Below are 13,339 nucleotides of genomic sequence, written 5' to 3'. Positions count from 1 at the left end.
AGGAATCTTGACTCATTGTTACCATCACATGTACCTGGGGCCCTGTTACCGGTTCTACCTTAGGCAGGAAAGCAGAACAGAAGGAAGCCCCTTCCAGTTTCCTCTTCCTCCTCCTTGGACATGCTTCTGGGGTTCTCTTCCCCAGCTAGACCGCTGATCTTTTTCAGGAATCCCTGCCCAGGGTTGCATTCTCTACTGCTGAGGCCAAGAGAACCCTGGGTCAGTTGCTGGAAAGCTGAAATCTAATCCTAACCACCCCAATAGGCAGTGTGAGCCTAGCCAAATCTAGGAACTCTCTAGGTCTCAATTACCTCATCTGTCTTTGCCTATATTGTTTGTTCGTAGTTTTAGGCATATAGACATCTCATAGATTTTAGCTGCTAAAAACTATCAGCTCAACAAGGATCCTGTGGCTTCCCCTTGGGGCCACAACGAGGCTGCCAGGAGCATTAAAGCTAATTTATGTCCAGGAGGAGAGAATGCACTTCTGGTCCTGCGTTCCAGGCCAGAATCCTCCAGTTCACCCTGGTTGGACCATTTGGGCCTGGGCCCACCCTAGACCAGTGACTGTGGTCAGAAGAAGGGAAAGTGTTGATCAGGTTAAACCAAGCAGAGCATATCCTTAAAGCAGGGGTGGGTCAGCTCCTGATAAGTGTGTGTGGAACTGAAGTCTAAATGCTTTTAGACAGGGGGGAAGGGGAGGATGGATGCTCAGTAGGTATTCAGCAGTGCCCCTGTAAGTAATTAGCACAGTGCATGGCAAATAGGGACGGCTACTAAATGTCAGCCATTGGTCTTGTCAGCAAAGATAACACAGTGTGGGAGGATTAGCCTGGCACCAAAGGCATTCATCTCAGGTCTCTAATCTACTGACCACTACCTCTGTGATTTCAGACAAATTATGGAAATCATAGTAATTTTAGAAGTGAAAGAGAACTTAGAGGTCATAGAGTTCAAGCCTTCATTGGACAGACTTGGAAACTGACACCCATAGAGACTAGTCTGGCTCTCAGTTTCTTCCTCTGTTAAGTGGGGCTAGTAATACTGGTGTAGTCTACACTCGCAGTTATTATGTGGATCAAATGAGGTAATGTTTCTACAGAGGGCTTGGAAAGTAACAAAAATGCTATTCTTATGCAAGGCATTTTATTTTTATTATTACTAATGTAATAATAATGCCTTATTGAGAGGAGAAAGGGAGAGTACATTCAAAAGATAAGCTTACTTGGCTCCTAGAAATGAATAATAATGCTTGAGAAAGAGCAAAGTGTGTGTGTGTTAGATGAGATGGGGAAGGTGTAGGCTACAGTTCAGGTGTGGCCCTGGCTATACCATAGGGAGCGGCGCAGGGAGTGGCTCTCAGGGTGGGAGGTGGGGTGTGGTAGTTAGTGATAAATTGAAGTTATCAATCTGAGTGACTTTTGAGAAGAGGAGAGTCACTCCCTGGGGAGGGCAAATCTAGTGAGAGGAAGAGGCAGCCTGTTTCAGAGTCATATGTATGTCTCACCATCCTGTGTTAGTTCAGGTCCTCTGCAAAATTGATGCCAAGACAGGATGGTCATGCAACAGATTTATAGGAGGAAATATCTATGAGGGAAGAAGGGGGAGAGAGTTGGAGGAGGCACGGAGATCTGAGCCCTGGGAAGGGGTCGGGGGTGCAGAGTGGAGAGGAAGGTCTCTGACTGGGGCAGCCCTGGGATGGTTTTCGTCGGGCAACCCGAGTGCTGAAGCCCAACTTCCCTTCCGAAGAGCAAAGAATATGGTAGTGGCTTCCGAGGACAGTAGCCAAGGCGCTCAGTCAGTTACATCCTCTGTAGCAGGAGGTCTAAGTGGGGTCTTTTCACAGTCCCATGCCAGGCAAGTTTGCCTGATCGAGGTTCCTTGCCCGTTGACCAAGTTGAATTCTGGTATCTGGGTAGTTCTTAACACTGGGTTGGCACTTTAATATAAATGTGCAAATTGTAGTAATAAATCCAACTGCACCCCACTAGGACTCAAAATATAGTTACATTTACTTCCAGAACTCTCCACTGTCTACTATGCAGAAGGAGAGAAATTTTTAACTATCAGCAGTTCTAGAACCCCATTATTTGGATAAGTCCAAAATAAGAGTTTATGAGGGGTCAGCAGATAAAAGAAGAGGGAAAACTTATGAAGGTAAAAAGCTGAAGACATCAGTAGAGAGTGAAAAAAAATGAAAGAAGAGAAATCTAATTTATGAAAAAGAAATCCAGATCTTTGGAAGAACAGAGGGAATTATTGTTCTGAAACTGTTAGAAAAAAATAAACTTATCCAAGAATAAGGTTGAACAGGCATTTGAAGAAGCCATAGGTGAAATAAAAGGCAAAGACGACTAATTACTCATTGTAATGAGAACCAATAGAAATTGATGGAAAAGTAGAAATGGTGGGCAAAGAAATAAAGAAATGGGTGAGAAATATACGATTAGGGGTTTGAAATAAACCAATGGAAAAACAACACCAGAAAATAAAATGTGGGATGGAGGAGAAAAGCAATTATACCTAATGAATTTGTAATATAATAGAAAATGAAGTAAAATGTAATAAAAAGGCAAATAGGAATATTTTCTCTGAATATTTATTGCATTAATATTTTTATATTTTAAATCATTAATGATGCTGTCATTCTGTATTCCATAGTGCCTATCATAGCGTAAAATAGGGCATAGCATAGCATATGGCAAAATAAAAATTTACACAGAAATAGGAAAGCTTAACTTCTGACTGCAGCTTCAACACATCAATCTCTATAGATTGGGGGCCATCCCCGTGGCGTAGCGGTTAGGTGCACGTGCTCCACTGCTGGCGGCCTAGGTTTGGATCCCGGGCGCACACCGATGCACCACTTGTCAGGCCATGCTATGGTGGCGTCCCATATAAAGTAGAGGAAGATGGGCACAGATGTTAGCCCAGGGCCGGTCTTCCTCAGCAAAAAGAGGAGGATTGGCATGGATGCTCAGGGCTGATCTTCCTCTCACACACACACACATACACACACACACACACACAAATCTCTATAGATTGTACCTTTGTGGTGTGATGCTGAACATCTGAATAAAGACTTTAAATTTCAATAAAGAACTCTTACAACTCAATAGCAAAAAAAAAACCCCAAACAATCCAAGTGAAAAGTGGGCAGAGGATCTGAATAGATATTTTTCTAAAAAAGACATACAAATGGCCAACAGGTACATGAAAAGGTGCTCAGTATCACCAATCATCAGGGAAATGCAAATCAAAACCACAATGAGATATCACCCCACACCTGTTAGGATGGCTATTATCAAAAAGACAGGAAATAAGTGTTGGCAAGGGTGTGGAGAAAAGGAAACCCTTGTGTACTGTTGGTGGGAATGTAAATTGGTGTAGCCACTATGGAAAACAGTTTCTCAAAAAATTAAAAATAGAGCTACCATATGATCCAGCAATTCTACTTCTGGATATTTATCCAAAGAAAACTAAATCACTATCTTGAAAAGATATCTGCACCCCTGTGTTCATTGCAGCATTATTTACAATAGCCAAGATATGGAAACAACCTAAGTGTCCATTGACCAATGAGTGGATAAAGATGTGGTATATGTACGCAGTGAAATATTATTCAGCCATAAAAAGAAGGAAATTCTGCCATTTGCAACAACATAGATGGAACTTGAAGTCAGACAGAGAAAGACAAACACTGTATGGTCTCATTTATATGTGGCGGGGGCGGGGGCGGGGGGCAACAAACCCGTAGATTCAGAGAACAGATTAGTGGTTGCCAGAGGCAACCCTTCATGGTTTTTCTTGATCCGTCCAGACCTCGACCAAGTCAACTCTTGATCTCCTTCTCAGGGCACAGGGAAACCTCATTGCTCTCCCAGACCAGGCACTCAGGCACCACAGAAGATTCCTCAGCCCTTTCTTCCCTGCCTCTCCCCCACAACCATTTCTGCTCCATCCTGTTGGCACAGGGAGCTCCACGATTCCAGATTGGAAGCAGAGAATCTCCTGTGTTCTCAGGCCCCCAAACTTTCCTGGAGATTCTATTGTCCTTTCCCCATCTCACTCCTTAGAACCCCCTGGGAGGTGAGCAGAGCCTCTCTCACAGTTCCTGCCAGCATCACTCTTGTTTCTACCTAACCTTCCTCTCCCTCCCCAGTTAGGAAGGGGGATCTTTAGCATGTGTGGTGGGGAGGGGCACGTTTTGGGAGAAAAGTTGGCTCGGCTACTTTTGGAATCACAGAGATTCTGAGAGCTCTGTGTCTACTGCAGGTTTTGGCCTTTTTGCGCTACAGGGACAACTTTGCCTGGAGTAGTTACCTTAACATCACTGAGTACGAGGGGAAGTTTTCAATCAATCATAATGAGAAATAGCTCATCAGTTATTACTTAACAATGTTATGCCCCTCACATTCATGGTGAAGTAACATCCACAGTTGATCACTGTTCCAGAAAGGCACAAGCAGAAATGGGAGTGGTCTGGGGCTGCGGCCGTGTGCGATTTCTGTCAATCTAGCTGCAGGATTACGAGCAAGTCTTCTTAAAACTAGTTTTGCTTATACACAAATGAATTTGTTGGGTCCCTGAGCCTCGATATTCTCTTTTCCTCCGATTCAGATGTCCTAGTTTTGGAGTTTTCTCTCTTGAATCTTAGCTCTCTCTATCCCTTAGCCTCTGCAGTAAAGGGACCTCAGACTTGAAAGCCTAGAAAGTGAAGCTCCTGTCATAAGGGGCTCGCTTCAGAAAGGACTCTTGGGAAGAGGTCCATACAGACAAAGGAGTGGAACAAACTACCGACAACTCTTTCCCATTGCTTGAATCTTCTTTTCACAGTTTGGAATCAATGACTTTCTTTCCTTTAGGACTCTAGTATTTTTGCAGGTCCCAGTCTTGGGTCTGTGCTCTCCAGTGCCAAAATGGATGAACGGTCCTCATGACTCAGCCCTGGGCTCCAACACCCAAGCCAGCACTCATCTCCTTCATTCCCCAAGACTCAGAAATTCTCATTTTCCTTCCCTATTTTCACTAGATCTTATTTCTTTGTTCTCTGTCTGCCAGATCAGAGCCCCATAAAACAGTGTCGCTAAACTGGAAGAGATTTGGGATGGAAAAACAGACAAGTCCACCAGCTGCAAGTTTCATAGAGAATGTGCTCTAGAAATTGTCATTTCTGACAATTCAGCATTCAGCTGCTTCTGGAACACATCTTGGAAGAGATACATGTAGCCAACTTCGTGGGCATTTGGAGAACGTGAGATTCTGCTTACTAGGAGACTTCGATCCTATAAACTTGGAAGCAGGATCTGGATCTAGTAAAATTGATGTCAAATTCTGGTCAACTTCTCCATAGTCAGTAGGAGAAAAGAAACAACTTGATGTCCGAGTCATATATTTTGACACTTAAACAGAGTGCTTCAAAATGATACTAAAGAGGATACTTGATTTCTAAGCATAATCAAGATATAGCTAATTGGGATTATTTCTTAGATCAGTGCTTCTCAAACCTTAATATGCACCCGAGCACCTGGGGATCTTGTTAAAGTACAAATTCTGACATGGTAGGTCTGGGCGGCAGGAGGCGGGTACCCTGAGATTCTGCATTTCTAACAAGCTCCTGAATGATGCTGGTGTTGCTGGCTCATGGATCACACTTTAAGTAGCAAGAGCTTAGAGGCAGGCTGCAGGAAAGGAGATCATCCTCAACTAATGCTAAAAGGAACTCAATACCCAAACACTTTCAGCTTAAAATGACCTCTCCATTCTGGTCCTCTTCCCTAAGCCCTGTCAGCTAGCTGCCCATGGTAGTCACCTTAACTGATGTATGACATTTCCTTTCTTCTGGAGCAGCTAATGCTCCTTAGATTACAGCTCTGCTCACTCAGGGAGATTTATTTGAAGGATACTTGGCAGTTCACAGAATTGAAGAGCTGACCAACCAGCCTTGGGACAGATGGGAAGCAAGGCAATTCAGAGAGTCAAGCTCCAGGACCTCCCCAGCAAGTCCCCTAAGATGCCTGAATTCTCTGTGTCTTCAAGTTTCATTTCTGGGTCAGCTGTTTCTACCTTTCAAGCTCTCAGCATAGGCCAGTTAAAATTGTGTCTACCATACATTTCTTTGTCCCTTGTAAGACTGTCCTTAATAATTTTAATTTGCATTTACATATATACAGTTTTGTGTATCTGCCTGTCTAGGGGAAAAGGAGATGGTAACGAAATGTTACAATATGATTCTTCCCCAAATAAATTACCAAAAAATCCCTTCTGTATCAGACTTAGGACATTTAAAATATACTATGTTACATTGTTTGGCCTATAAATCTATAACTAAAATGTTCTCTGTGAGCAGGAGCCATCTTTATTATTTTTTTTTACAAAATAAACATGGCTTTTCGTCTAATTTAAAAAACACTAATTGTGGGGCCCGCCCTGTGGCATAGCGGTTAAGTGCGCACGCTCTGCTGCTGGCGGCCTGGTTTGGATCCTGGGGGCGCACCGGTGCACCGCTTGTCAGGCCATGCTGTGGCAGCGTCCCACATAAAGTGGAGGAAGATGGGCATCGATGTTAGCCCAGGGCCAGTCTTCCTCAGTGAAAAAAAAACAGGAGGATTGGCGTGGATGTTAGCTCAGGGCTGATCTTCCTCACAAAAAACAAAAACAAAAACAAAAAAACCCACTAATTGTAAATTTTCAAAGGGCCATTTTAAGACATACTTTCTTTGTAATCATATCTCCGAACACATCACAACAGAGGAATTTATAATGGGGCAATAAAACAACAAATAAGAGAATGTGGGTTTTTCTCTTCTATTTGCTATGTAGCTTTGGCCAATTAGTTTTTCTGAAGCTCAATTGTGTCTCCTGCAACTGAGAGATAATCAAGCTTTTTTCTCATGTTTGTTTGTTTTGATGGTTAAATAAAATTTATATAAAGTGCTTTTGAACTAGTTTAAAAAGTTGACTATTTCTATCATCATTACTATTGTTGTGAAATTTGAGACTCTATGAGAACAACAGGGAACTTGAGGGCAGAAGAGAAATATGAAAGCATTTAGTTATAGTCACTAAAATATAACAATGAGGACAAAACAAGGAAAGACACTTCCAGGATGTTTTATAGATCTTAAATTAGTAATCATGAGTATAGTTCTATACATTTCCATTTGCCATCCTTTGTTCACTAACAGCTTTTCAGGATTCACTTCTTTTGAGTTTCATAAGAATCTTTGCAAATTTGTTTTGCTTTGTTGCAGCTGCTTTGCCCACTATAAGACATTTGTTCCTCGAGTCTGGTTCTCTCTCCAAATGTTTAAGATTTTTGTTTTGATTCTCAGAGATTGCAGCTCCCCATCTCCTAGATCCTGCCTCTAGGTTCTGCTCTTTTCCCAGAGGCAAAGTAACTTGGATAGTTAAAGTGGAAAAGGCTTCAGGTAAGGTGTGCTGCTCTGCTCCCAGCTCTGCTCAACCACCCTTGTTCATGCCCAGGAGTCTCCAGTCATAATCATAGCCCCGCCTGGGATATCCTGGTGCCAGGTGTGCCCCAGCTCTCCTCACCTACACAACAACCTTAGTGAAGTTCTAAGGTGTGTGTTCTTTTCTTTTGTTATCTATGCCAAAGATGCTTTTTTAAAAAAATTATATTTCTGCCTGCTGCCAGCTCATTTTCCTTCCCTTTTTTTTTTTTTTGCCTTAAAATAATATTCCCTTCTTTTTCCAAATAATCACAACAGGAATGAGCAGCCACTCCTGCAAGCTGAAAATGAAATGTTCTCAGATTGTAAAGTGACATTTAGAAAGAAATTCACATATATTAGAACAGCAGGCAGGGAATACTGAGATAGTTGGGAAGAGATTCCTGCACTGTTTTTTGCATCCCCAAAGTGCAGGTACTCAATTTAAAAATCTGTAATAGAATTGAATCCTGCTCTTACTGGAGGAAAGGAACAGAATCTGGTGGAGAGAAACAGGAAATGACAAAAGCCAAGAATCTGAAAGGAAGTAAATCAATGAAAAGGACTTTGATCGTATGGTCCTTTATGTTGTTTTTATTGAAAGGAACGGACTCTAATAGTAACAAACATGGAGGGAATCCCTAAAGCAAACATTCATTTTTGGGGTGATTGTGCACTCCGAGGCAATCCCTATTTTACTGAGGATGTTGCTACTTATTTGTTCCAAGGACTTTTTTTTTCACAGGAGATGGGTGTTCCTTTGCCTTCTTAGGATCTGGATTCAAGTCCTGCTGAATTGTGGGACTTTTGTTGGCCACAACAATTTCATCTATGGTCACAAGCTGTAGTGCCACATCAGCCACGGCTCGGAGCCCTTGGGCTTTGGCCATTAGGGTGTCCCACACCTCTTCCTGAGCCACATTAATTATCCCTTCAGCTCCTACTCCTGTTAGGACGTTCCCAGCTTGGTGAGCTCCATGCACTTCTGCCATCACTTCTGAGACAGCTAAGCCTGCGTTCTCTGCCAAGGTCTCAGGAAGAGACCTCAGGGCCTGGGCAAATGCTAGGAATGCAGGACCATTAGGCCCTTCCAATTTGGTCCCTTTATCTGACAGTATTTTCGCCAGAGCCATCTCCGTGGCCCCAGCTCCTGGAAGCAGTCTGGGATCCTGACACAACTGGGCATAGGCATCAATGCCATGATAGGCAGCCTGCTCCGCACCCCGCAGCCCCTCAGTCGTGGCCGCCCTGAGGACCAAGGTGAGGGCAGGGTTGCCTGGACTTTCCCATTCAAAAACCACCGCCAAACCTGCCCCCAGCTGCTGCACGTACACCCTCTGGCACTTCCCTGGCTCCAGGGGGGGAAGCAGGTAAGGCATCAAAGGTGTGCCCAGGACCTCACTCAGGTAAGCCATCTCCCGCCGGGATGTGGCTTGAATCACCATGATGCCGCACTTATCAGCCTGTGTTAGGGTCTTCTCATCGACTTCCCCCCACACCACCGCCACGTTAACACGCGCTCTCGCCAGCTGGGCCACCTGCTTCTCTCTCAGTTGCTCGCTGCCTTTCCTAAACTTGGTTAGGTCATCAGGACTAGAGAGCCGGGCAGTTGCCGGAGCATTTGGACTGGCAGGACCGAAGTCGCAAGCAAAGAGAGCCACCCTGGCGCCTCTCAGCACCGTGGTCACTTGCCCGCAGGCCTTCCCGGACACGGCCAGCCCCGGGAGCAGGCACGAGTCCTCCAGCCTTCCTCCCGGCAGCGTGCACACCCCCACGCGCTCGGGCTGGAAGCTGCCGTCCAGCTCCCTGGTCGCCCAGCAGGCGTGGGCCACCAGCTTGGTCAAGCAGTGCGTCTGGGCCGGAGCGTGGGTATCCATCACCGAATGAAGGGCCCAAAACGGGTCCTCCAGCGGCCCCAGAGAGCGGACGGCCAGGGCGGGCAGCAGGGCCAGGGTCTCGGCGCTCGCGGCGGCATAGGCCTCCCGCAGCTGCGAGCGCGGCAGGCCGGCCCGCAGCAGCCGCTCGGCCAGCTCCAGCAGGGCTCCGGCCAGGAGGACCACGAAGGCTGCGCCGTCGCCGCTGTGCTCCGCCTGCGCTAGCGCGGCTTCCCGCAGGAGCCGGGCGGCCGGGTGCTCCAGCTCCAGGGCGCGGAGGATGGCGGCGGCGTACCCCGTGACCACGGTGTCTCCTCGGGCGGTCACCAGCAGCTTCTGCCGCCCATGGGGGCCGTAGCAGGGCCGGATGACTCTGGCCAGGGCCTGCGCCGCGGCCACGCTGCTCAGCAGGTGCTTCTCCTCGGCTCCCGGAGTCCTCGGGCGCCGCCCCGGGCCGGGCCCCAGCCGCTCGGGCAGCCCCGGCGCACAAGGGGCTTTGCTGCCCATTGCCCGCGGAGAGGTGGCGCCACCCGGGCTGCAGGGGCGCTCTGGAAACAGCAGCAGGGGCACCTGGACACTTTGAAACTACTCAAGGGGCCAGTGGAAGGAGCCAAATGGCCATGAGTTGGTATCTGGAGAAGCAGGAGCTCTGGGCTGGGGGCAAGGATGCTGTACTGAGAGCTCAGCCCTAAACCCTCCCCGAATTGGTCTGTAAAGGAACAGGGCTCCTGGGGCCTCGGGAGCTTGTAACTGAAACATCTTATCTTGATGAAGTCACAGAGTGGCACATGGAACCGGGGGCAGGGAATGAGGTCACAGAAGGGTGGTGAGAGTAGGCGACGCCCTGGGCAGGCAGAATTCAGGCGTCGTTGTCCAGCAGATGAGGGGACACACGTGTGTGCCAGGCCCCAGAGTTTCCTTTAAACTTTGGAAACAATGAAGAGGAAATCAGGAGAAACTACCTGCCCACTTCAAATTCCCCATGAAGCTGTGGCTCCTCTGTTGTTTGTTTTTGAATGGGAAACAGAGGGGTGATGTCTGTGCTTTATTTTGTCTCCCTTTCTTGTGCGGTACTGTAATACTAGCCATGTTTTGTTATCTGCCTGCCTTTGCTTCTTGGGCTACCTTATCCGTTTGTGCTGTTCATCAGGTTCCCTAAAGTGTCTGTTGGTCTGTTTGTCTTTCAGGTTGCAGGCATGCGAGGCTGCACAGTGTGCGACAACTTCTGCCACTGACAATGATGTCACTGAGCTGGCAACGGTAGGTCAAGACAGGGGAGGGAAAGATGCCGACAACTTACAGACAGACTAATAGAAATGGACGCAGAGGAGTGAAAGTGATCAGCCTCCTAGTGGCCCGGAAGGTGGAAAACCAAAGTGAACGGAGTTGGAGCCCTCCCTCCCTTCCCTTCAACCCTTAGAATTTAAGTTCCTTCCTTCCATTCTTCCTCCTTCCCTCCCTTCCTTGCTCCCTCCCTTCCTCATATGCAGCGTATTGGAGTAATGATTGCTTCTTTTTTAGTTTAACAAATATTTATTGAGCACCCACTAGGTTCAATGTGATGGGGATACAAAGATGACAAGAACATAGAGACTAGTGAGGGAAAGAGACCTGTACCAAATGAACATAACTTCCGATAGCTGTTAGTCAGAGCACCGGCTGGAAGAGATGACTACGTCTATTAAGATTAGGGGAAAGACAGAGCAATACCATTCATTTTCATTTGGAAAAACCCTTTTTTACTTAGTGTAATGGCAGATGTTCCTAAGGAAAAAAGTAGAGCTGTCAAACCGATTATACCAGTCAGGAGTCATGATAGTATGGTGGGCATTGTTTTAATATTTCCACAGACAAGATGATAGCGAGAAAGAAAAGGAAAAAAATATCACAGTGAAAGTTAAATATAATTAAGGCTAAAAAGGAGATAATTTTGGAGAAAATGATTTTTCTTTGAACAACTTGATAGCTTTTGTAAAATGATAGCTATTTATTATAAAAGTTAAAAAGAAAAATACAAAGAAAGTAAATGTCATTTGGAATCCCAGCCCAGAGATAATCATTGTTTATATGTTGATGAACATTATTACTTTACACATCTATGCATATATAGATAATTGTAGATTTACACAGTTTTACATAAGTGGATTCTGTAATCATTTCCCCTCAACATTATCTTGGCTGAGACATTTCTAAGGACATATTATTTTGTCTGAAGACTGTGGACAACTATTTTGACCTCTTTTGATTTTAGAGACTCCATTAAAAACAGGTGTGATCTTCCACCTATGCCCAGGCTTCTGAAAGCCTATAACACCAAGAACAGTGTTACATAACAAATGTTGGTTATAGGGGGCAAAGATGACTTGCCTGTGTCTTTACAGAAATGGAAAATGTAACGACCAACATAAAATGAGCAAAGTATACATGTATACAATGCCTATAAAGATACAGTTTCTTTTAAAAAATAAACACTCCTGTAAAGGATCATCTTAGTTCTTTTTCTTACATCTGACATACATTTTCCATTTATTTCACTTATTCTATGACTATTTATTGAGCTGCTGCTGAATAACAGGGATAAAGGGTGAATAAGGCAGATAACTGTCACTGTCTCCACTGAGCTTAGGGTGGGATAAAGACAACCAATCGGGCAATTCATTACAGGCCATGAGAGCCGTGATGGGGAAAACACAGGTACTGTAGAAGCATCCAGGGGGACACAGGACCATCGTCCCAGGGAGGCGGTGGCCAGGGATGGAAGTGAAGTCTAAAGCGAGAGCTGAAGAAAAAAACAAGTAGGAAATGGCCAGGTGAAAAGGAAAAGGGGGACTGGGACAGCCTGGTGAAGTTGGTAGTCCACTAATGGGAGTTCTGAAGGCTGGAGCTCCTGGGGAGGAGGAAAGGGAGGGTGAGGGAAGGAGATGAGCATTTTGGCCAGAGAGTGGCGGGGGCTCTCCAGGACCTGGTGAGCCATGCCCAGGAATTTAGACTTCAACCTGAAGGGTGATGGATGGGACTATAAGTTCTATTTCCCTTGTAAAAGTATATAATTTTAAGTTGTGAAATCCTCACCTGTTTAACCACACAGTAGAGGAGAAAGTCAGGATCTGATCATTGTCTTGGACCCTTAAAGATATCAGTCTCATAAAACAGGCCCCAAATAGTACATTTCAGACTGAAATTTGTGTGTGTGTGTGTGAGGAAGATCAGCCCTGAGCTAACATCCATGCCAATCCTCCTCTTTTTGCTGAGGAAGACTGGCTCTGAGCTAACATCTATTGCCAATCTTCCTCCTTTTTTTCCCCAAAGCCCCAGTAGATAGTTGTATGTCATAGCTGCACATCCTTCTAGTTGCTGTATGTGGGACGCGGCCTCAGCATGGTGGGAGAAGCGGTGCGTCGGTGCGCGCCCGGGATCCGAACCCGGGCCACCAGTAGCGGAGCGCACGCACTTAACTGCTAAGTCACGGGGCTGGCCCAAGACTGGAATTTTTTGATCAACCCTTACATAGATCAAACTATCCAAGGAACTACTAAATCTCAGTTTCACTTTTTACTGTGTGGACATTGTCATTGTTAAATTCACTTTGATTTTATTTATCCTTCAGATAAATTGATTAGATGTGAAATAACTGTAAATAAATTTTTGTGCCAAGAAGAGTTTGCATGCAGTGAACCCATTATGTAAAATTTTCTAACAGTATACATTTTGATCTGCTAAAATGGCTAGGTATCAAGATAGGCTGTTGGGTAGTTATGCTGGGTTGAATATTGTCCCCCCAACATTCACAGCCTTCCTGGAACCTCAGAATGTGACCTTATTTGGAAATGGGATTGTTGCAGATGTAATTAATTAAGATGAGGTCATACTGGAGTAGGGTGGATCCTTAATCCAATATGACTGATGTCCTCACCAGAAGAGAAGAGACACACACACACAGAGAACATCATGTGACACACAGACACACAGTGAAGACGGCCATGTGATGACGGAGGTAGAGATTGAAGTGATGCA

General features: G+C 45.4%; 1 protein-coding gene across 1 annotated transcript; it reads right to left on the bottom strand.

The window, feature by feature from the left end:
* Positions 1–8,037: 8,037 nt before the first annotated feature.
* CCT8L2 (chaperonin containing TCP1 subunit 8 like 2) lies at positions 8,038–9,902 on the bottom strand. Its single transcript, XM_058570038.1, has one exon. The coding sequence runs from the start codon at positions 9,830–9,832 to the stop codon at positions 8,162–8,164; it is 1,671 nt and encodes a 556-aa protein (XP_058426021.1). The 5' UTR covers positions 9,833–9,902; the 3' UTR covers positions 8,038–8,161.
* Between the last annotated feature and the right edge of the window lie 3,437 nt (positions 9,903–13,339).

Source organism: Diceros bicornis, chromosome 3 (assembly GCF_020826845.1).
Source record: "Diceros bicornis minor isolate mBicDic1 chromosome 3, mDicBic1.mat.cur, whole genome shotgun sequence".
Lineage (NCBI taxonomy): Eukaryota > Metazoa > Chordata > Mammalia > Perissodactyla > Rhinocerotidae > Diceros > Diceros bicornis.
Note: the sequence above shows the minus strand (reverse complement) of the source record. Positions and strands in the feature narration are given on the sequence as shown.